General features: G+C 38.0%; 1 protein-coding gene across 1 annotated transcript in view; it reads left to right on the forward strand.

Moving 5' to 3' along the window:
- LOC124589806 (DNA topoisomerase 2-like) overlaps window positions 1-25578 on the forward strand; it is a 147484-nt gene that overhangs the window by 19707 nt on the left and 102199 nt on the right. Inside the window, exons 7-13 of the mRNA XM_047131593.1 lie at window positions 5305-5544; window positions 5652-5757; window positions 8658-8848; window positions 10570-10701; window positions 11637-11847; window positions 11987-12096; window positions 18930-19160. Of these exons, the coding sequence (XP_046987549.1) occupies window positions 5305-5544; window positions 5652-5757; window positions 8658-8848; window positions 10570-10701; window positions 11637-11847; window positions 11987-12096; window positions 18930-19160 (1221 nt within the window). The remainder of the gene's footprint in view (window positions 1-5304; window positions 5545-5651; window positions 5758-8657; window positions 8849-10569; window positions 10702-11636; window positions 11848-11986; window positions 12097-18929; window positions 19161-25578) is intronic.

The raw sequence follows: 25578 nt of genomic DNA on the forward strand, positions 1-25578 counted from the left end.
GTCGGTTCCTTGCGATATGCACGTACACATGCACTTAGCCTGACAAGTGCGTGTCGTGCAAATTATGTCTCTGACTTGCTTTTGTAGAATTTCACTTACCACCATCAGGGATAACTCAAGATAAACGGAATAAAAAATTCATGAAATAACTCGCTGTGGCCATGTTTAATGCTTGCATTGGGTATGACATTCACAGCAATTTGTTCAGAACATTCCCGAATGCTCATTCGGCTGTCTGAGAATGCATGATGTCGGTGTGTGGAATGAGCCCAAACTTGACCGCCATTGTTCGTGACTCCAACTATAGTCACATTGTTTAGCTGCACCAGGCAAAGGCTTTGTATGCAGAAATTGGCATCTTTTGAATGCTGTGCTTACAGTGTGCACACTCTCAGCTTCTTGATTGCATGGATTCTGATTTCTTAAGACCCAGAGGTAGTGCTCTGGTGATGTGTGCTTCATTGCTGCCAGTCTTATCAACCGGTGCAGTGTGTAGCAACATTATAGTAGTTGTTTGAATGCGGTTTCTTATTTCAATGCCGTGAAGTGGCTGGACGTATCATTTCTTTGGTCATTGCATCATACAGGATAAATAAGTGAAAGATAAAGGATAATTAGAACATTTATCTGCAGAAAGGGATTCAGATATAAATAAAATTAGATCTACACTGTATTCAAATTATTTGTGGTAAAAAAAGTTGTTTTGCAGTAAATTATACTATAAACAATACTTTCTGGTTCCTGAATATCTAATTTTGTAAACTCATTAGATTTCTTTTTAAGGTGTCTGACAGCATGGTACACAATACAGGCCAGGACACTATTGCAGAAGCAATGAAAAAACCATGCCAGGTGTAAGAGAATGTAAAACCTCCAAGGAGGTGTTTTACAGAAATTTAAAATTTCCAAACAGATTCTTGTCATGTATAAAGTATACCAGTGACAAGACACAATCAGCACCTTCACTGTGCAATAACAGTAGCAATGAGTGCCACTAAAACATTGTTACTGAAGACGGTTTTTCGAAATTCCTTCAGAGATGACAAAGTAAATATTCCAGAATATGAATCAACAGAAGCTGCCAATACGAGTGACTTAAAATAGAAACCCCCAGTATAGCAAAGCAACTAGAGTCCTGTCCAGATAATGTACCAATTAGGTTCCTTTTGCAGTACACTGGTGTAAGAGCTACTTACCAGTCATATACAACCACTTGCACAAAGAAAGCTGCACAGCTCATACCAGCACACAAGAAAGGAAATATCGTATGTTTGTGAATATAGGCCACACTTTTTTCTTAAATTTTGGCTTGAAAAATCGTGGTGCAGCCTATAATAAGATTTTTCCCCTCCAATCATAAACTGCCAATTTCAAAATGGCATACATGTATTTTGTGGTTTGAAATTGATACTGTTATTTATTACCGCAATTACTTTTGTAAACCATGAAAGACAGTGCTAGAAAATAGCAGAAAAACTGATGCCTTGTTGGTGAACACAGTAGCTGTGTATTTGTTCACTCTTCCCCTGCATTTCACTGTAATCTGTTTGGTATATCAAGATACTGGTGTTTGGTCTGTGTTCCCTATTTGGGGAAGTAAATAAAAACTTTTGTGTCGGAGTTGGATCATGTAATGCTGGAAAGATATTTGTTTTCATAAGCTGTAGGCCAGTTTTTACGCAATTAAGTTCTGCGACAAAGACATTATTTCATTGCATAAATCACTGAACCTGCCCCTATTAAACTTAAAATTCTAATGGTGAAATGTTTCAGCTGTCAGTTTGAACAGTTTGTTGTGGCAGCATATCCACATTTCCTGTTTTGAACTACAGAATTGAGGATGTCAACTTTTTGAACTCTTGTAAGAGTTTGTCTTCACTTACACGCCACTGACAAACATCTATATGAAACCTATGTCCAAATTTCCACTTTCTTTGTTACTTTGCATAATGTGTAGCTAACTTGAAGTTGGTCTGTTCTTGCGTAGTGTTGCCAACATAATTTGTCTGCATCATGTACATGGTAGTAATGCTCGTAATATGAAATTAAATAGTGTTGCCTGTGTTAATGATTTACTTTTTACTATAACCTCACATCAGAAGTTTAGGTGCAGCCAGTATTTGCATGCAGCCTATATTTGTGCAAATCCAGACAAATACCACTGATGTTGATTTGCAGTAAGATTTTGGAATGTTTTGTTCGAACATTGAATCACATCAAAGAAAATGTGTTAACAACCCATTCAGAAAATATTGTTCTTGTGAAACACAACTGTTTCTTTGTTCTCATAAGGTAATGAATGCCATTGACAGAGTAATTTTGTAGTAATTGGTGGGAACTAGGTTGAAACAGATTTCTGATGTTCCCCAAGAAAATGTTACAGGCCATTTGCTGGTTTTGATCCATATAAACAGATATAGGAGACAACCTGAGCAGTGCTGTTGTGCAAAATGATTTAGGCAAGATATCTGTATGGTGCAGAAAGTAGCAGTTGACTCTACATAATAAAATGTCATCTACAAGCGTATTAAAAGGAGTCTGTTAAATTTCATTTACACCATAAATCACACAAGTACCTGGTGGTTACAGTTACGAGAAACTTAAATTGGAGTGATAAGGATAATGTTGTATGGAAGGTGAGCTGAAGATTGCATTTTATAGGCAGAACTCTTAGAAGATGCTACAAATCCACAAGTGATTGTAAAATAGGCTTTCGTCTCTGCTGGTGTTGCTATGTGATAAGAGATCTTTACCAGTTAAATTGATGCACAGCATCAAGAGTTTGTAGGAAATATTGTTTTGTGCCGTCTTCAAATAGGGAAGAGATTGAGTTGGGTGGCAGTCATTAAATTAAAACATTTCTACTCTAGATGCAAACATGTTTTTTTGACTCCCACCTACATAGTTAGAAATGACCATTGTAATAAAAGAAGAGAAATTGGAGTTACAATAGAAAGATTTAAGTGTTAATCTTTCTTATGTGCTGTTAGAGTGGAATGGTAGAGAAATAGTCTGAAAGTGTTTCATGAACCCTCTGCCAAGCAGTTAATTGTGAATTGCAGAATAGTCAAAAAAGACCACCACATCTCCACCTCAGTATATTTTGTTACTTTTGTGTTTTTTCCTTTGCTGTGTTCTTGGTTTTACAGTCTACAACAGATGATACCACAAGAGATAAGATTGGCTGTCCATGCTTTTATTGTTGTGGGATGTTGAGGTTTGTTATTAAAGGGTGAAGGGACTAGACCCTTTTAACTCTATTTTGCTTCATCCGTCAACTGCTATTTTGCTTAGGGAGTATCAGAATTCCTCCACTTTGTCTACTTCGTGCTCCCCATTAGTGATAAGTTCATTGGTAGTCTCATTTTTGCTGTTCCTCATTTTTGCCTTTTTAAAAACTATCAAACTATGTTATGTACATTCCATTCAACAAATCCAGTAATTTTTTATTTTTGTCAAGAACAGCAGTGTCACCAGAAAACTTTATACTTGTTGTCCTCACTCCCAAAATTGTAATCATCTGCTGAGTCTCTCATTTATGTCCTTTCAAATTCAATGTACAAAGGGAAAAGTAGAGGAAGAAGACTGCAGTCTTGCCTCCCTCCCATTTCAAGCCAAACAATTATTTCTTGGTCTTCCATTGTTAAAATTCACTCTTCACTCTTGTATATACTGTGTGTTACCTGTCTTGCCCCACAGCTTGCACCAATTTTCTGTGGGAATTTAAGTGTCTTGCACTGCTTTACATTGTCAGACTCTTTATAAATTAACATAATCTATGTAGGTCTCTCCATTTTTACTCATTGTATATCCAGGAATGTTCATTTTTAGCAACCAGATACTGTGGCAACTGCGCAGTGGTCTAAGATATTGCTTTCTCTAAATAATAATAATAATAATAATAATAATAATAATAATAATAATAATAATAATAATAATAATTTAACCTTCCTAAGTTTTTTCAGACAGTAGACTTCCCATATTATTAGTTCTACAGTATATTATTGTTGCCTGTTTAATATCTCAAAACTGTATAAAATAGTTTTGATCAGCCATCGCTTAAAGCTTCCAATAAAACATGGGAAATCTGTCAAAATAAATTCTTCAAGCAGTGTAAGTTATTTGCACACTTCACCAACAAAATATTTTTCACACTTTGCAGTAATGAGATTTATAGTTAAAACATGTTGCAGTAGTGATGAACATTAGGTGTCTTTTCAGCAAGTTCAAAGACACACATATTTCCTGTACCAAAGAATAGACGAAACTTCTTACTCAGACAACTTTTCATTACTTCTTTTTATTTTTTCAAGAACTATAATAATAATGGTTACAGGAAATGAGAACAAAAGGTCTTTATGTTCTGGTGATCACTGGCACTCTGTTATGTTACTCAAACTGGCCTGGTGTTCCTGAGTATATGAAGCTGTGTTGCTCTGGTCCCCATATGTTCAACGTAATAATAAACATTTTGTAGTTGTTTCCCAAATCATAGAGAGTAAAAACCTCATTGAATGTTATACAAAGAAATATTTCTTATGTCATTCAGGTGGCAAGACAGGCATGTTCAAATATTTTGTCACACAGAAAAGTGCTTTTGCTTTTCCTATCTTAACTGAATACTTAACAGGTCCTCCAATTTATATTCCTTTCTTCTGTATGCAATTTTTTTCAGTAGTGTCATGTGTGACACTTGCTTTCTCATCAGAGCTCCCGAAGTTGGTGTGACGTGTGGTTGCTTGTGTGAATGAATGGTATGTGTACCTGTGTGTTTCCTGACGAAGGCTGTGGCCAAAAGCTTATGGGTAATTCTTTTAATTGTGCTTGTCTGCAACTTAAGTCACCTTTATGATAAGTAGCAATGTATCTTTTTCTTACATTGACATTCCAACTGGGAGTTTCCTTGGTTTGTTCTTGAATTCTCTTTCATTAGCAAGTATGTTTGCATCACTGACAGCCAAATGTATTAATTTCCCACTCGCAAATCTTTCGTTCAGAGGGTGACATTGCAATATTGTTGATACACATGTTTAAAAGTAAAAGAAGTATCGTAGTTTTTGGACTCTCTCCTCTCATTCTTACAACAAGTAGATCTTCCATCCTGGGAACCGAGTGACCTGCTGCTTCTTTCTATCCATCTTCCCTTTTAACAGGCTTGAAAACTTCAAAACTAGAAATCAGTACTGAAATTTCACCTTCTAGAGGTGAAGTACTGGTGTTAAATTATTTCTTATATTTCAGTACTTTTCAAAATGAAAATAATTAACATATTTTGCTGTTAATCTCATGGTTTTGCATTTTCAGGGTGGTAGACACATAGATCATGTTTCTGATCTGATTGTAAAGCAATTAATTGAGACCCTAAAGAAGAAGAATAAAAATGGTATTCAGATCAAACCTTTCCAAGTTAAAAATCACATGTGGCTCTTCGTAAACTGTCTTATTGTGAATCCGACATTTGATTCACAGACGAAGGAAAATATGACTTTGCAGGCAAAAAGTTTTGGATCGAAATGTCCACTTTCAGAGAAATTCATAAACACTGTGAGTAGTAAAACATACAAATACTTGAGTATTGAAATTTTAAGCAATGGAGTGCACAGTTTTAAAATTTCTGTGTTGATTAATCTTCGCATTTTCCTCTCCCATAGGTGCTTAAATCTGGCATTGTTGAGTCTATTCTCTTGTGGGCAAAAGCAAAAGCTGATTCTCTCTTGACAAAAAATTGCAGCAAAAAGAAACAATCAAGACTCACAGGTATGTTGTTACTTTTTAAGTTTTGAATGTAAAAAACTGAGTCATGTGCAGTCTGTTCCTTCAGGACTGTTTTTTAATATGTAGTGGGTTGTACCTATTACCTGTATCATCCTTTATTAGGTACTTGTATTAAGAATTTTTTGCAAATAGATAATATTTTGCATGCTATTATCAGTCATAGTAATCTAAAGACTTTGGACCACTAATAATTTGTCTGACTACAGTCAACCTAAATGATCGTAAATTTTTTTGTGTGTAGCTCTCCTTAAAGCACAAACCGTGTTAAGTATGATGACTGTCTCTGTTATCCTATGATTAGTCTCATGTCTTAGTGGCTCATTCAGGAGCAGTCCTTAATGGGCTTAAGTCTCTCTCTGACTTCTTCGCTTACAACTGGCTTCTGGAATTTTATAGGTACACATGCTGTATTTGAACTAGATTTGTTGTAACATTTACCTGAAACTTTTATACTCATTGTGCCTTGTTGGTGATGTGTTACACATTTGAGATAGCCTGTTTCAAAATTTAAATGCGGTAGTCATAAATTATTAAATTTGTTATTTTTTCGTGGCATTACCTGGACAAAATACATAGCACTACAACTGGTGGTTTTAGGCATAGAGAAGTTAGGTTATATGCCTTTGTGGAAAGATTTCATTTTGTGGCCTGTTAAAGATCTAGCCACCAGTGCACAACACGGAGCTGTAGTATGTAGTGCTTATTGCTGTCAGAATCATTTTCGCCCTACAGTGGAATGTTCACTGATATTTTATTTATATACTTGTTCCATAGATCTGTACATGTGAGCAAGTCACTCAGATGTGGAACGTGTCAATGTAATTAATAAATACATAGAATAAAGACATTGTTATAGTATTAATAACAGTGCACAAAAGTCATACTTATTAGCTTAAAAACTAGTCAACATAAATGTGAAGATAGCAGTTTCATATTTAGGGCATTATTGCATCTATTTTAACCTTGAACAGTAATCAAAACTTCCCACTTTGGGTTTAAAAGTGACCCAAAAATGGAAATGAGAAAAACAGGAATTTTTACATTAGGGCATTATTACATTAGTTTAACAGTAAACAGTGTCAAAAAATTTAAAAACATCTTTCCAACCTGGGTTTCACTTATTTCTCTGAAAGAATTCCTCTAGTGAATAAAGTGAGGTCTCAAGTAAATAATTTTCTAAGCTACGTTTAAATACTGATGTACTACTCCTTATACTTTTGATGCTGTTGGGTAGGGAATTGAAAATTTTCGTTCCAGCGTACTTTACCCCTTTCTGAATAAGTGTCAAGTTCTTTAACTCAGTGGAAATCCTCTTTTCTTCTGGTGTTATGTTCATGATGTAGGCAATTCGTTTCATACGGAGTGGGGTTATTTATTATGAAGCACATCAGTGAATATATGTACTGAGATGTTGCTGCCAGTATTTCACGTCGTTTAAAAATATTTCGACATGAGGTTCGTGGGGGTACACCACAAATGATTCTTATTGCTCTTTTTTGTGCTGTGAGAGATTTTCTCTGCGGCAGGTGTATTGCCCCAGAAGATGATACCATAACACATGGCTGAATGAAAATAGCCAAAGTAAGCTGACTTTGAGACGGTAATGTCATTGAAGCGTGACAAAATTCGTAAAGCAAATGTTGCAGACGTCAGCCGTTTTAGTGATTGTAGAACGTGATGTTCCCAGTTCAGCTTACTGTCCACGTATATGCCTAGGAATTTTGATAAGTACACTTGCTTTATCATCTGATCATTCTGTGTGATAACTATTTCTTTTGGGTTTTTGTGGGTTGTCTGGAACTGGATAAAATTGGTTTTTTCAGGTTTATTGAATGAAACTTCCTGGCTGATAAAAACTGTGTGCTGGACAGAGACTCTAACCTGGGACATTTTCCTATGAAAGGCAAAGGTCCCGAGTTAGTCTTGTCCCGGCACACAGTTTTATCTGCCAGGAAGTTTCACTTATTGTTGTACTGCAGTTATTTTTGGGCACTTCATGAGTTTTGTTTAATCCTCAAGCTGTGTGAAGTCTTTCCTACATGTACTCTGCAGACCACAGTGAAGTGTATGGCAGAGGGTGCTTCCCATTGCCTGCTTATTGCTACAGAAATTGTCAAAAGGTTCTTGCCAAATTGTCTATACATTGTTTGTATCTGATGGCTTCTTTATATATGAAGGGAGATTGAGAATAGCAAAGACCAGAAACAGCAAATTTTCATAACTAGCATATGTGGGTGCACGAAAATCCTTGTGGCACAACTTTGGCAAGGTGCACCACCACCACCATTACCACCATGACAACCAGCAGTTTAAAATTAACATGCTGTCGATAATTGATGATTGCTGGGAAAGGTACATATTACCTTACTATTTATTTATTTATTTATTCATGCATCCTTAGAACATTCAGCACAAACAGTATGTCAGACAAATTACAGAATGATATATATACATATATAGACATACAAAGTAAGACAGGATTAGGTGAGGATAGGGAAGGAAGTTAGTCATATCATCAATGGAACCATACCTCATATGTATGCCAATCTAAGAGGACTTCATTCAAACTAGTCTTCCAAATAAGAGGGGGCAAGTGGTTTGTGTGTGATAAGACTCCAAAATTCTTCTGCCGCTGCCAAAAGTGCACCAGGTAACAGCTGCCTTAATGGATGGGTAGTTTAGGGGAGGACCGGTTGCATAGTCTGCACATCTGCTCCTTCCTCCTTTTCCCAGTTACCTCCTCCTCCCGCCTCTGATGCTTTGTATTGTTAGGCCATCTAAAGCAGTTTTTGTGCAGCGCATTCCCAATGCAGAGGTAATCCATCGTGTCACAGATACCTGTAAAACCATTGATACTACTAATGTGTTTATTTCAATCGTAGGCATACCAAAGCTGGAAGATGCAAACCATGCAGGAACACAAAATTCTCTGGATTGCACTCTTATTCTTACTGAGGGAGATTCAGCCAAGTCATTGGCTGTGTCTGGCCTCGGTGTAATTGGCAGAGATAAATATGGCGTCTTCCCACTGAGAGGCAAGCTGCTGAACGTCCGCGAAGCTTCTCACAAGCAGGTGAGGCCGGGCTGCCTTGCATGTTGTCTGATGTTGCTGTTACACATTTGCACTGAAAGTAACGTTTACTTCTAGCAGGAATGGAGTGTACACTTCCAGAATGGTAGACAAATGTGATGTTTAGAAGACTCGTGCTGTTGGCATTCTTGATGTTAACTCTTGAAATTTTACTTAACCTGTATGCTTGTTGGAGTCAACTGTTGTTCAGCCACTGTTCATTGTAGAAGTCAACTCATTACTTAGCATTCATTATTTCTTCCGCTTGTGCTGGTATCAGTTTATTGCTTGGTTCATAAAAAGTCATTAATGTAGTTGACAGAAAACTAGTCCCACCACAACTAGTTGGAAAACTTGCTTAACTTTTGTGGTGCATTGTCCAGTTATTACCTTAGAAAGTTTTTCAGGTGACAAGTTCTTTATTTAAATGTAAGTACATTTTAGGATGTAGATAGTTTACAAAAACGCATTATTAATGATAATGAGTAATAAGAGATGTGCTGGTTTTAGTTCGTCCATCAAGATTTCCCTCTCTGTTTCCGTGGCTTCATGTCAGAACAGCACTTAAAAGCACTTCCAACCCCTGCGCCTGCACCTGCGCGTGGGCGTGCGCGCGCATTTTTGTGGATGAAATGGGTGACTACTGTCAAAGCGGAAGTACTATTGGTGGCTTGGTGTGCTTGATAGGGACAGACGTATCTATGGAACAATCTGACAGGCAGAGATTGACATCTAATAAGGGGACATTAGTTGAGAAGGAAGAGGTAAGTGGATTTGAGAATAGCTGTTGAGGTTATGGAGGAAAGAGAAAAGGTTGTCCATGCCATGAGTCTCCATCATAAAAATGTCCTCAATGAATCCGAACCAGGCAAGAGATTTTAGGATTTGATGTGATAGAAATGATTGCTCTTGGTGGCTCATAAATAAGTCGGAATAGGGTGCTGTCACACAAGTACCCATGATACCATGGATTTGTTTGTAGATTTGGCCTTCAAAAGTGAAATAATTGTCGGGATGTGGTTGGATAGGAGAATTAGGCAAGAGGGGGTGAGGGGTTTGGTGTCAGGTGGATGCTGGGAATGTATTGTTACATGGCTGCAAGCCAATGGGCATGGGGATGTTGTACAAGGACGTCGCATCCACAGTGGCGAACAAGGAGTCTGGCGGTAATGGGACAGCAACTGTGGAAAGATGGTGAAGGGAGAGAGCTGTGGTGTAGGATAGGAGGTTAAGGATTAGCATTTCCAAACTATTATCCATTTAGTTTAATGAAACTTGCTCAAACTAGTTTGTATTAAATTAGGTTCTCAGTAATGTTCACATGTAGTTTGGCCACAATAAGTTGATTTTTTCTGGTGCTACGAGTAGTGGAGAAAATTCACTAGGTGGAAGATGATTGATTTGTCACCGAATGCTGCCAATATTTCTGCGTGTCATATCTGCTTTCGTGTATGTACAGCATGCACTTATTGTGACCAAACAGGATATGTGTTCACTCTGAGTATATGATTGTCCATGCTATATATCTGAATGCTTTCTACACTTTCAGTTTAGGTTTTGAAATTTAATAGCTGTTATTCTGTAACTAAGTACATCTCCTCTATCAAATATCCCTACCCACCTTGACCAAACAAATAGTGTTTGTTTGTAATTTGGTGATAGTTTCACTGTACTAATTACATTACAGAAATGTGTAACTGTTGTTCAATGTTCTGTTCTGACAGATTATGGAAAATGCAGAAATAAATAATATAATTCGCATTGTTGGCCTTCAGTACAAGAAGAAATATGAATCGGTGAATGATCTAAAGACACTGAGATATGGAAAGATGATGATAATGACAGATCAGGACCAGGTAAATAAACTTTATTCTCTTCCCTTCCGTAAATGAACAACTGAGTACATAATCTTCTTGTACTCTAAGTAAAATTACTTTGACATTTTGGCGAAGTGAGTGGTAGAGGCCAGTGGCCATCAATTCTTTCTTGCACGCCACATGCTTGTTTTGTTGCCTATTTCGCAAGGTGCATGCAGCGTCTTGTGAAGTGTGACCGGCCACATGCTGGCAACACTCTTGGAGACTGCTCCTGAAGTTAGGTGTTTCTGAAAGTATTTTTTCCAGCAAGACGCAAAATTTCACATTGAATGGTTGCTCTCTTGAATTGGACTTTGCCAAATTTATCACGACCATTGTGCCACCGTTCAACACAGCCTCGAGAGTAAGACAATGTGAAATAACATGCTTACTTGGGAAGTTGTGTTAGATACACCATATCACTAAACTTTGTTACTTTATTAAAAGAAAATTATTTTTTGAACGGGCAACATAGAGGGAGGTTTGCAGTTTTATTTGCAAAAACTATTTTAATGGAATAGAGTAAATAAGTATAAAAAATAGAATAAATAAAAAAAAACAGTCGATATGGGGAAGAAAAGGTTATCGAAGAGGACAGTGCAAGTGATGGTGATCTTGCAATAGACAGTATTTTTAATGCCTCATTAAAGAAGGAAGCCACATGGTTACTATCAAACTAAAAGCATCTGGAACTGTAGAGAAACAATGCGGCAGTGCCAAAGTATAGCTCAGGATTGTAAAGAGAACACCTGTTGTCTAAACTTGTAATGTTATGTGGAATATTGAGTACTAACTGCAGCAGTGGGCTTGTAAATGAGCAGTACAGTTTTGTCCCTCCATGTATGAGTCAGGTGGAGATGGACACTCAGTGTGTTGGTTCATGCTGTCTTTCATATGCAAACAATTGCTTGACAAACTTTAACTTCTAATTTCAGGATGGATCACACATCAAAGGTTTGCTGATCAATTTCATTCACCACAATTGGCCATCTCTCCTCCAGCTCCCATTTTTGGAGGAATTTATAACACCTATTGTGAAAGCTTCAAAAGGCAACCAAGAGTTCTCATTTTACTCACTGCCAGAGTTCGATGAATGGAAAGCTTCAAGAGATAATTGGCATACCTACAAGATAAAGTACTACAAAGGTATTTTTTTTAATATAGCTATTTCTGTACTCCAAATGAACACTCAAAGAACAGAAGTGCCATTCTGTGTAATGAATATTCTCAACATGAATTAAATTGTTAAACATACGTCTCTTCTTTCATTTAAACACAATTTCAGGTTTGGGCACCTCCACATCCAAAGAGGCAAAGGAGTATTTCATGGACATGAGACGACATAGGATAACATTTAAGTATGGGGGTCCCAATGATGATCAGTGCATCAATATGGTAAATATTCATATGTTAATATTTTTTTTGTAAAGATAAGGCTCAGAAACTGGATTAAAACAGAATCCAGACAGATCTATCATTAGTGCTCTTACTGTAACCTATCCATGTTAGTGTCACCTATGATCCCAGTGTTTCTGTTTAATAGTATTAATCAACCTTCAGAGTTGCACTACTGTGGATGAAGATACAGCACATCCTGCATCTTATGACAGGGATGTTGTTTAAAGTGTCTTTTGAAACAAAATAAATATTTATTACTATGAAATATGGTGAAATGGGTCCCTTTTTGGTTGTTGTTGTTGTTGTTGTTGTTGTTGTGGTCTTCAGTCCTGAGACTGGTTTGATGCAGCTCTCCATGCTACTCTATCCTGTGCAAGCTTCATCATCTCCCAGTACCTACTGCAACCTACATCCTTCTGAATCTGCTTAGTGTATTCATCTCTTGGTCTCCCTCTACGATTTTTACCCTCCACGCTGCCCTCCAATACTAAATTGGTGATCCCTTGATGCCTCAGAACATGTCCTACCAACCGATCCCTTCTTCTGGTCAAGTTGTGCCACAAACTTCTCTTCTCCCCATTCCTATTCAATACTTCCTCATTAGTTATTAGATCTACCCATCTAATCTTCAGCATTCTTCTGTAGCACCACATTTCGAAAGCTTCTATTCTCTTCTTGTCCAAACTATTTATCGTCCATGTTTCACTTCCATACATGGCTACACTCCATACGAATACTTTCAGAAATGACTTCCTGACACTTAAATCAATACTGGATGTTAACAAATTTCTCTTCTTCAGAAACGCATTCCTTGCCATTGCCAGCCTACATTTTATATCCTGTCTACTTTTTGGTTATGAAATAATATATACTGAAAAACCAAAGAAACTTGTAAACCTACCACCTAACATTGTGTAGGGCACCCTCAAGCATGCAGAAGTGCTGCAACATGTGGCATGGACTCAACTAATGCCTGAAGTAAGGAGTTGACACCACCTGAATCTGCAGGGTTGTCCATAAGTCAGTAAGAGTAAGAGAGGGTGGACACCTCTTCTGAACAGCACATTGAAAGGCATCCCAGATATGCTCAGTGTTCATGTCTGGGCAGTTTTGTGGCCAGCAGAAGTGTTTAAATGTGGAAATGTGTTCCTGGAGCCACTCTGTAGCAATTCTGGACATATGGTGTCACATTATCCTGCTTTAATTGCCCAAGTGTGTCGGAAAACACAATGAATGTGAATGGATGCAGGTGATTAGACACGATACTAATGCACATGTCACTTATCAGTCGTACTTAGACATATCAGCAGTGCCATATCACTCCAACTGCACATACCCCACACTATTACAGAGCCTCCACCAGCTTGAACAGTCCCCTGCTGACATGCAGGTCCATAGATTCGTGAGGTTGTCTCCATACCCGTACACATTCATCTACTCGATAAAATTTGAAACGAGACTCGTCCGGCCAGGCAACATATTTTCTGTCATCAGCAGTCCAATGTGTTGGTGTTGACAGGCCGAGATGAGGTGTAAAGCTTCGTGCCATGGAGTCGTCAAGGGTACACAAGTGGGCCTTCGGCTCCGAAAGCCCATAACGATGTTTTGTTAAATGGTTCGAATGCTGTCACTTGTTGATGGCCTAGTGTTGAAATCTGCAGCAATTTGCAGAAGGGTTGCACTCCTGTCACACTGAATGATTCTCTTCAGTAGTCATTGGTCCCATTCTTGCAGGATCTTTTTGCAGGCACAGTGACATCTGAAAGCTGATGTTTTACCAGATTCCTAATATTAACAGTACACTCGTGAAATGGTCGTACGGGTAAATCCCCCTGCTTCATCGCTATGTTGGAGATGCTGTGTCCTATCTCTTGTGTGCCGTCTAGAACACCACATTCAAACTCCTTAAATCTTGATACCCTGCCACTGTAGCAGCAGTAACCAATCTAACAACTGCACCACACATGTTGTATTATATAGGCATTGCCAACCACAGTGCTGTCTTCTGCCTGGTTGTCTCTCTGTGTTTGAATATGCGTGCCTATACCAGTTGGGCACTTCGGTGTAGTTTATAATGTTATGACTGTTCTGTCCTGTCATTATCCAACAGTTCATCTGAAATTTAATGTGAATGCATTTATATCATTTTATGAATATCTGAAATTTCTGAATTGAGGAAGGATATGGAAAATAAAGAAAAATTGTTTCCTGTAGACATAATTAGTCACACAGTCAGTGATACTGTTTAAACAGGTGCTCTACAAAATGAATGAGTCATTGGTTTCTTTACCAGCAGTTGTACTTAAAATTAATATTTTCCAATACTAGAGAGACAGTAGGATTATTTCCTAGGAAATCTGAGTTAAAACTTTTTACAGCAAACAGTTTAGACTGCTTTCCTTTCCTCAAAACACACACTTTTTTTGTTAATACTTGCCTTGAGGTATAATAAAGCCAAAGATACAGCTTTGGCTTCTGTCACTTCTCAAAATTAAACTGGCTGTAACCAGTTGGTTAAAAGTCCGTAATAGGCACAAATGAAATAATGTTTTTTGTGTATGTAAGGTGGTATACATCGTTTGAAGAATATTGTTTTTCATAAAACACTTCTACATTTATTTCCCCTATGTCATAAGATGTTTGGCCACAAAAGTTTTACCCAATGCATAAAAATGAACTTGATTCTAGAGTGGCCAAGAAGAGACTGAATAAATTTTGAGACACACATTTAACATTGAACATAAAGTCCTTTAGTTCAGTATCAGATCAAAATCATCTTAGGGATGTGGCATAATTTCTTCTTGTGGTAGGTGGCCAGAGGCCAGCTGGGTGTCACATCTGGTGTTGTACTAAACTTGCACTGTGCATAGTAGCCTTCGGCACTTGCCAAATCTGTGATGTACAAACAAAAACATTTTATAGTTTGCATTACACAAAAATATTATTGTAATAAAATTGATAAAATACAGTGTCATATGTCATATACTAGGTACAGAAAGGTGGTTACCTTAAATTCATAAGTAAGTTTTTTGGGGAAATTTAAGTGTGTATTGAAAGGATAGACAAATGGGTAATGGAGCTGGTGTATTTGTCACAGTAGACAAACACAACTCCACCAAGACAGAAATTGAAGCTGCATGTGAGATTGTTTGTGCAACATACAATATCACGGGTGGGCATAAAATAAACGTCGTCCTCTGGCTGCAATGGCAATAATGATAATGCTTAACAAATTACACCTAGATGTTAAAGTTGTTCTTTACAGTTGTGGCACGCACTGTCACTATTTCTGTTTATACAGAATGGCTGTCTTCTAGTGGTGGTCATTTACATCCATTGCTTTGGCTCCTTGGATTTTGTTAACCACAGTCCATGTAAAGTGTTTTCAATGTCCTTTGCGAGTTTATAAACGTTGCTTAACAAGACCGAAGGAGCCACAGTAGTCAGTGAGAATGGGACTGAATATTTCAAAAGATGGCCACAGGACATGAACTGTGTAAAGAACCACTTTACTGTTTTTTATGAAGTGCTTTTTGTGTTGCTATTATAGCACGAAGTAGTGGTCTGTACTTCGAAACATGTTGCTTTACTGAATAATTTAAGCAAGGCAACAAAAATTTGTGACTAGTAGTAGTTTCTGAAAACCATTTTCCTCATTGTCTCCATAACAATCTTTCCTTTATTGATAATAAAACACAAGCTTGCTAACTTTGAACTTTCTTGATGTCCTTTGTCAATACTATGGTGTCACAATTTGGCTTTGGGAGAGAAATATCCACAGGAAGTGCAATTTAATCTTGTATGTTTCGAGGTGTACACATCCCAGGAAATCTGGGAAAAATGGGGGAATTTTTTCACCTGGGAAAAATTTGAAAATTTTTCAGGATTATGGAATTTTTCATCGTTTTGGTTTTCAGTTAATTTTTAAATTTTGTCTGACAAGAACTGATATTCTAACAGAGTTTTACTTTAGCCCACTATTGCAGAATAATCCTGCAGCAATAAAACATAAGAGAGAATTCTGGATATTTAACTGAATTGACAACCTTTAAGTGTGTGTGATTTATTATGTAACTGAAATTCCAGCTTTTTAGTGCTTCTGTGAAGGACCTAAGTTTCTCATTGTCAGTTACCACACCATGGAGACATCTTGTCTAAGTCATTTTGTAATTTGTTTTGCTTTTCTGAAGAATTTGACTGTAAACTGTACCATCCACAAGCAATCTAATGGAGCTGCTCAGATTCTCTTTCAAACCATTTACAATAAAAAAACCCTTTTTACACTTTCCAGTGGACTGACTTGAGAGTGTAAAATGAAAGTAAGTATAAAATCCTAGAAAGCATAGGAAACCAAACAAGTGAAAATGAATAAATTAAAATTACTGTAATTCTCTTTGTTGTTTAAAATATGAAAGTAAAACAATTTAAGTTTTGCCTATTTAATAAAAAGAATCTGAAGTAATTGCATTTGTTTCTGTCTAACAGCAGTTTACTGCCCCAAAATGTTTCATAGAATTTGGTTCCATGCCATTATTGTGCATAAATTTGGCATTCTGGACAAGCATTTTTCTGTATATGCATTTAAATGAATGTAAGATTCCCACATCTAATAGTTGAAGCTCACTTGTACAGTTAGGAGGCAGGAGCTCTAACATAACACTTCTGAGCTGCAGGTTGTCAGTGTGTGCTGGATGTCTGTCAAGTAGCTGCAATATTTTCTTATTTTTTGCTCCCATTTTAGCATCCAGTGCCTGAATGGTGGGTGTGAATATGGAACTGGTAATCTGTGCATTGCTGTTGGAATAAAGTTACTAAAGGAGGTACTTTCTAAGATCCATCAGCACTGACCATAACTGAAATGGTTATCCTCTGCTTCCGCAGTTTCCCACTGTGGCATTTCTCACCTTTCAAACGTAAGATCTTAATTTGCAATATGTTATAAAAAGAGCAGTTTTGTCAGTGTTTTGGATTATAATCCTTAGAGAGTACAGTTCCTTTTTTCCATTGGTCCACATTTCCTCTATCAACACTTACACTTTCACTACAGAGCTGGTTTGCAAACAGTGTTAAAAGTTTTGAACTGACCAAGCTGACCATTTGATGCTGTGAAGATGGTGATCCTTATTTTTGCTGCAAACTGAAGCACTTCTTCTCTCAGGATGTTGCCATCAAGTGGAATTCCCAACACTGTCATGGAAACAAACTGCTCCAATGAGTTTATCCAAACAATCATATGCTGATAGCTGATGGCTCAATGTCATGGAACCAGACTCTTGCATTGGCTTTGATGTCTGTCAGATTTCTCACAATCGTGTTCAAGGTAGAAGCAGAAAGACCTAGGTCCTTCGCTAATTGAGCTCATGCTCCAGCATGCAAATCTACATTGTAGAATTCACATTTTCTTCCACAGGAGTATATTATATCCTGTCCTTTCTAGTCATTTTACTTGCAGCCACTGATTAAAGTTACTGCAGAACATGACTTACAATAGTGTTCGTTTGGTTATTAGTGGTATGGTCCTATCTTTTTGGAATCATTGTTAGAATTAGAGCCCCCTTGTTATTCTGAAAGAAGCAGTCACTACATGAAAAATGTTGACCATAAATTTTACGAACTACTGGTAATGAAGTTTAATCTAATGGCACATTTTGTTTTGGAATTCTTAATGAAATATGCAACAATCATTTTTATTTTTTAGCAACAAGGCCTCTTGTCTAGTTCTGTCCATGACATGTTGGCACGATTTGGAATATCTTCTGTCGACAGTCTTCTCAACTATGGCAACTAAAATAATCTGACTGTAATGACTAGCTGCAACCTTCATTGTGCTCATTGTATTGTTAAAACAGATTTAAATAAATTTCAGTTATCTATACAAATAAACACTGCTTTTGAAGATGGCTGTATGTTTAATGGGCTTTCACGATTTGTTATTTCTGTGTGAAATAGTGCCAGTCTGTGCTAGATGTGCAGTCTTAGGTTGGTATGACTTGATGCCAGACATAAACATTTCTTCTCAATGTTCCACATGACAATTTCTGCCCTCTTTCTCACCAAAAACACCCCGGGCCAAGTAACCACTCAACATACTTCCAACCTTCCAAACCCTGTGAACCTATAATAAAGGCAGCCATGACCCAACACATCGAGAATGTAAATCTTGCTTATCACTCTAATGCTACATTACATTATAAATAACTTTACTTGTTGCATTTTCCACTTTGTTCCAAGGCTGACTTTGAACAGGAATACAATGTACTTTATCAAAAATCTTCGTGAAAATAAATGTTATAGGTCATGGTAATGTTACAGAAAAATTAAAATGTAGCAGATGTGTTGTTAAGTGTTCATATTACACCCTACTGTATTTAAGGTGACGCAAAGAGTAAATTGAAGACTGTTGAAAACAAAAAGAACAAAGCACATCAGTTAACAGATGTTGTGGGTGGATTAAAAATAGTTCAAATGGCTCTGAGCACTATGGGACTAAACTGCTGTGGTCATCAGTCCCCTGGAACTTAGAACTGCTTAAACCTAACTAACCTAAGGACATCACACACACATCCATGCCCGAGGCAGGATTCGAACCTGCGACCGTAGCAGTCACACGGCTCCAGACTGTAGTGCCTAGAACCACACGGCCACTTCAGCCGGCTGTGGGTGGATTACTGTGCATCAGTAATAAACATTTTGGTTGTTGAAGGGAGATTAATTGTTCTGTCGTGCTATTAATTACTCTTATCACCTCTATGGTCCATATATGTAGTGTTTTTATAGTTCATAATATGTGCGTATGTTTTCATGTAATAAAAATACCTTTTGTGTTGCAGGCCTTTAGTAAGAAGTGTGTTGAGCAACGGAAGGAATGGCTTACATCGTGGATGCAGGATTCGAAGAGGAGGAAGGAAATGGGTCTACCAGAACAATATCTCTATGAGAAAGACACACACAGTGTCAATTATGCAGACTTTGTCAATAAAGAACTTGTACTTTTTAGCAATTGTGACAATGAAAGATCTATTCCGTCCTTGGTTGATGGATTCAAACCTGGTCAGAGGAAGGTGAGATTCGCATATCTTTCTACATATACACTAAAACTCCTCTTCAACAAATCGCACACATTGGTGGGGACCCAAATATTTTTTCCCTTAAGTAGAGATTTGCTTAAATGTGGGTTTTGCCTAGGTACGTGGAAGGGGTGACCTAGAATCATAATTAAAGCATATTTAGATGATGTAAGAACTAGTTAATCACAAACTTACCATTAATTTGCTATAAATGTAAATATGTATCTCACTTTTTACAGAATATATTTTTTAAAAATCAAGAAGAGTTGTGTGTTTCCTCCTTCCAGCACACTGTAATGACAGAAACATCTGTGATTTTTTTTCAATTCGTCTTGTGGAACAATGTTGTCTTTATCACTAACTATAGCCCTACAATCAGCTTTTGCAAAACAGTTTAACAGTGTGTAGTGAAACACAATTGCACACAGCAACAAACTTGTGCATGGCCTGTAAAATGTCAACGCATAATTATTTCTGTCTTCTCGAGTAATGTAATTGTTTTCTTGATGACTGCCCCCTGTACTTGGCTTTAATGGAGTGTATTATGCCCAGTGCCCAGTTCTGAAGGTTGCAGATGTTTTCGTTAGTTCACATACATATAAGCTTTCAGCCACAGCCTTCGTAAGAGAGAGAAAAGCGCGCACACGCACACGCGCGCGCAATACAAGGAGATATCACTTTGTATTACCATTCCTAATAAAGAGAACCATCCTTATCTATCCCGTGAGATTTTTTTAAAATTAAAAATACTAATTCAGCTACTGAAGCATCTTTCTCTTCTGTGGGTTGCAGGGAGGTGGGTGGGCGTTTACCGTATGCCGCTGTGTAAGGCGGGTGACCTTGAGCGGGACTTAGCCGCTGGACGCGGCCGGGCGCAACACGGGCCCTAGTATTACTAGGCCCGTGTTGCTCGAAAATTCACTTCCGGTTGCGCAATACGCGCCGCCATTGCGCTGGCGCGCGGGCTTACTTCCTGCCACGCCCATGTTACTCGTTGCTGTACGCGTCGTATTATGCGTGACCTTGATTCGGACTTAGAATTTTTCGCTGCCTGAGCTGCAGCCGCCTATATATTTACTTAGCTTACTGTTGCTGGAAAATTCACTTCCGGTTGCATAACCGCACTGATAAGGAACTGATAAGGTTCGCTCTTCCGCTTTAGAGTCAGACGAGATTCTTGTCAAAGATGCTGGAGTTGGCAGATGTGTGCATAAGGTGTGCTTGCTTGTGTTAGTGAATGGTATCTTTCTTTTTCTAACGAAGGCTGTGGCTGAAAGCTTGTGTATAAGTGTCTTTTAGCTGTATCTCTTTGCAACTTAATGTGTTAACTTAATGGTAAGTAGCATTTATCTTTTTCTGCATTGTCAACATTAATATTTCTCAGAAATATTTCATTTGGATGTACAGGATGTCGGTCAATTATACGAGGGTGGTTCAGAAAGTAACCTCCGATTGGTCACAGTGCGGGTTGTGGGGGGAGTAGCGACGCCATCTGTGCGTTCACGCACTCCAACAGGTCAGTCGGCATCAAGCCGTGGTCGAGTGAAGGTTGTACCTGCGCTAGTTTAGTTTTTGTGGAAGTTTGAAATGTGTGCTGCAATAGACAACCCCGCCAAATGTGAAGTGCGTGCTGTCATATAAGGTTTTTTACAGCCAAAGGATATTCTGCAGCAGCTATTCGTCGTGAGCTTTGTGCCGTGTACGGACCAAGAGTTATGAGTGAAGGAGTTGTCCGTGAATGGGTACGTTTATTTAAAAGTGGACGAGAAAACGTTCATGATGAAGAGAGGAGTGGTAGACCATCATTGGTGACTGACGAACTCGTTCAGACAGTTGATGCAAAAGTTCGTGAAAATCGACGTTTCTCAATGTCGGAGTTGTCTACTGGTTTTCCACAGATTTCTAAGACTCTCTTGTACGAGATAGTGACAGCAAGATTGGGTTACCGTAAGTTCTGTGCACGATGGGTGCCCAAAATTCTTACCGACCACCACAAAACTCAAAGAATGGCCTCTGCATTAGACTTTCTGTCACGTTATGAGGACGAAGGAGAACCATTGTTAAACAGAATCGTGACCGGTGACGAAACCTGGATTAAGTACGTGAACCCTGAGACAAAAGAACAATCAAAGATGTGGGCACATTCAAATTCGCCTACCAAACCAAGAAAAGGCTCGCAAGATTTTTCTGCCAGAAAACTGATGGCAACGGTGTTTTGGGATGCCAAAGGGGGTGGTGTTGGTTGAATTCATGGAACGTGGTACGACCATTAATCAAGACGTGTACTGTGAAACAATAAAAAAGTTACGACGGGCTATACAGAACAAACGCTGTGGTATGCTGACTTCCGGTATCGTTTTTTTGCACGATAACGCCCGTCCTCACTCTGCTCGCAGAACAACGGCCCTTCTTGAGTCCTTCAAGTGGGACGTTATCAACCATCCACCTTACAGCCCAGACCTGGCGCCAAGTGATTATCACCTCTTCATGCATTTGAAGAAATGGCTCGGGTCACAGCGGTTTGATGACGACGAAGAGCTCAAAGATGCGGTCACAGGCTGGCTCCAGGCACAAGCGGGTGATTTTTATGCAGAAGGAATTTCAAAGCTTGTGAAGAGATACGATAATTGCCTCAATCGCTATGGAGACTATGTAGAAAAATAGTGCAAAGATGTAGTTGTAAGATGTATATATTAAAATGTTTTTATTTAACTTGGTGTATTTTTTTAAATCAACCGGAGGTTACTTTCTGAACGGCCCTCGTAAGTAATATATTCCTAGTTGCTGCATGCATTTTGGCATCTAAATGCTGTAGAAATCTTGTTGAGATTTCTTTGATTGCATCTAGGCATTGCTGTTGTACTTGTAAGTAGAAGACAGTGTCTTAATTTTCTTAAAACATGTGGGAGCTTTAAATTTCCCTATCAGTGGCAGCAGCTTCAGGCTCCCATTGCTATTTACACACAATAGTTTAATCATTCTGTCTTCCTTTCTTATCTCCGTGGTATTTTTTCCTCTTAACAGCATAAGTTTTTGCAGACAGTATAGCATAAAAACTGCTTGTTCATCTGTGTTAAGTGTCTCTGGTCTCATAACCCCGCATTGATCACAGCAGTGTAGTATTTTTGCAGTGGTTTAGAGTTTGTGTTCACAACTGCACTCCCTTCACGTACTCTGAAATGAGAGATAGTGACTGTTTTTTAAAACAGTCTAACCACCCATTTGACACACTAAAATTTCGAATTCTGATCTTCAGGGAGCTTTGTCTTGTAGAATAGTTTAGCATACAAGAATGCTGCCACTACTCATTCCTTGAAACCATTTTAACCCTCGAGCAGGTGTGATGTATGAAGTGCACCAACTACAGATAAAACTGTTTTGCATTGTTCCATCGTTTTTCACAATAACGAGCCCAGAGCTGTTCCTTCATTATTGCTTCAGGTAACAGTGATAAACTGTGTTGTTGTACATCCAAGTGAGTAGCAGTAATATAAAATAAATGCTGAGCTAAGTGAGAAATTTACATTACATGCAAGAAAATTATTCAGATTATGACCTATTACCACAATCCAACAACGAGGCAGCTGTCTGAGAGAAAATGAGTAATTGCATAAGTGGTTGGCTGGGATCTGGTGCAGTTGCACTGTTGCCTCCTTAGTGGGTCATTACTGTTGTGTATAGTGCGTGCAGAATGTCACGGCCACTAAATGCGTAGACGGCAGGGCACTTGTGTATGCTCACATGTTCTGTAAATATTTAGTGGGCACCCTCCACTCTCACACTTCCATGGTGGCCATTCAAAAAGATCTGCTGTCACCTCTGGCTTTGTTAGTATCTAAAAAGAATTTTGAAAAAAATGGAGTGGTTTATTTTCACCTGGCTTGTTATCAGTTTGTAACTTCCAGAGAAGCATCACAAGTGGCGAATTTGGAGTAAAACCTACATTTTTGTGGTTGCTATGTTAAAATTGGCTTGTTTACCAAAACGCAGTAGAGTTTACACAATTTCACCTCACTAACATGTTGTGGAGATGCAGTTGCAAAAGAATTCTGAAAAAGTGGTTTATTAAGTTTAAGTGAGGAACAGAGGAAAAGTAGGGTCAGTAGCTCATGAAAAATCACATTTTCAGTACAAAAGAAGTGTGATGTCTTCACTTATGTTGTTCCAAAACCCATAGCAATTATTGTTTCACCTGCTATTGATGACCCTTAAAAATCAGTCTTTCATCGAAAAAGTCTGTTACTGGAATAACATGGTAGATAAGTCAGTTTTGTGTAATAACCAAATGACAAATGCTCTCCGCTAAGTGTGCTGTTATTTGACAAAATATCATTTCAATATATGAAACCATTTATGAAATATGAGGAATGTTGTGGATATTTCACTCTGGCTTTCACTGGCGCAGCACGATCACAAATGTGTGATGTCAGGTCAGTTACCTCAAAATAGGTGACAGGTAGACCTCCAGCCAAGTCTAAAGGAAAATTCAGTATGTTAACTAAATTTCATATGCTGCAACATATTGTGTAATACACACCAGATGCAAAATCATAGCGACCACTATTATTCATTACAAGCTTTTCGAATTTTGCACAGTATCTTACTTCCACATACATATAATAATAACCATTAACGAAATGATGGGCATGCCATTGTGAACCTGACACATAAAGAAACAAAGAAAGCAAAAAGGATTTTTTTACCAAATAGTTTCAGTTAAATAGTTAGAGAAAGACTGCAGGGTGTGCGCCTCGGTTCTGTCATTGTTGACTGGCTGAAAGATTGACACTGTTGACCTCCTCCTGTGAACAAATGAACGAACTTGCCCAACGCTTTTAATGAAAGTTGGACTCTGCACTTTGGCCACTGTATCCTCCGGACACTATATCGAAGTGTCGATGGCAATGGAGTGATACAATGAAAGTTCATTTCATTATTGTTTTACTAAACAGTGCTTTAGCTCATATAAGTTCATTTATTGGTATTTAATTAACATAAAACAGTGATTTTTTGCTCATACCTATTTGCCTTGATAACACCCAGCCATTCTTTACATGTGTTCACAAGACAAGCGGGTACACGGTGTACTTTGCAAACAGCACACCTGCTAGAGGGTTAAAAGAACAGTTGCCACATTGCTGAATATTTGACATTCTTTTGCGGCCAGAGGAACTGCTAGCTTCAGCATTTTAAAACTTCATTGTGTGGCATTCTCAAAAAACAATGAAGACAGTGCCAAATCATACCCTGTTTTCTTTTTTTCCCCCCCCCTTTGTCCAGAAGTTTTGTTTAGATTGTCTTGGACATTGTGGATGATTGTCAGCTTTTGCTCTATCAAAAGCTTCGTAGGTTTGCATACCTTAACTCCACAAAAGGATGAATCTTACAAAGTCAGCTATATGACAACACGGTTCGCACCTTGTAACATGTTAACTGTGAAGTCAGATCACGTGAAGAGTCTCATGGTAGGCAAAGTGGAAATTGCTTTTCAATTCATTCAAAGCTTTTTCCGGTAGTACTACAATGGAATTCGATCTAGATATGTCGACTGAAAAAATAGATTACCATACACTGCCATCGTACAACATGAAGTGTGGCCAGTGTGAAACTGAAATTAATCAGAAACTCACTTGGACATAATAGGAATTGGGCAAAAGCTGGATTTTAATTTGCAGACTTGTTGTGTTTATTCCTTAAAAGCGAGCATTTTCTTAAAGCACGACTCGGTAAAAATGGGGTAGAATAACATTGTTCTTATGGGAGTTTTGGCAGAACCAATGGAAATATTTAAGTGGGATTTCCCAAGAAGTGAGTTTGTTAGTTTGGTGGGTTTTATTACAGTTTTTTGTATCAGAATTACTATCAGAAGACTTCAATGCATATGGTATTTCTAAAAAGAAGAGTTGATGAAAGGAAGTTACTGTGTCAAAATTGTAAAAATAGTTGCTCGGTGTTACTCTCCACAACAGTTCTCCCATATTTCCATTATCAGTTCTGTTTTGTTTCACAGAATTATTCCCATCCAGTAAAGAAGCTTGGCTTACGATGCTTGTTGGCTGCTTTGCCTTTGCCGATGTAAATTTTTATTGTTTTTTTGCCATAGTACCTTAATTTTAACCCATCTGTGCTCTACGAATTTGCCCTCAAAAGTATCAGTATACTTTTATTCATTTTATCTGCAACACAGGTGCATCTGTTGTTTGTGTACCACAAAAGCCGGACTTACACTTTTCTACAGATTTCTTATCTGACATCTTCATTGTAGCCTGTTTATAGTGATCAAAATTCAGTAGTAGTTCTGATACCTTATTGAGGAATGTTGAATGTGGTTAGAGGCATTGTCTGTTAAGAGATGAAATAAGCTTTTCAATAGGTAGTCCTTGGCTCACTAATGAAATGTTTATGCTCATTT

The sequence above is a fragment of the Schistocerca americana genome, unplaced genomic scaffold (genome assembly GCF_021461395.2).
Source record: "Schistocerca americana isolate TAMUIC-IGC-003095 unplaced genomic scaffold, iqSchAmer2.1 HiC_scaffold_73, whole genome shotgun sequence".
Lineage (NCBI taxonomy): Eukaryota > Metazoa > Arthropoda > Insecta > Orthoptera > Acrididae > Schistocerca > Schistocerca americana.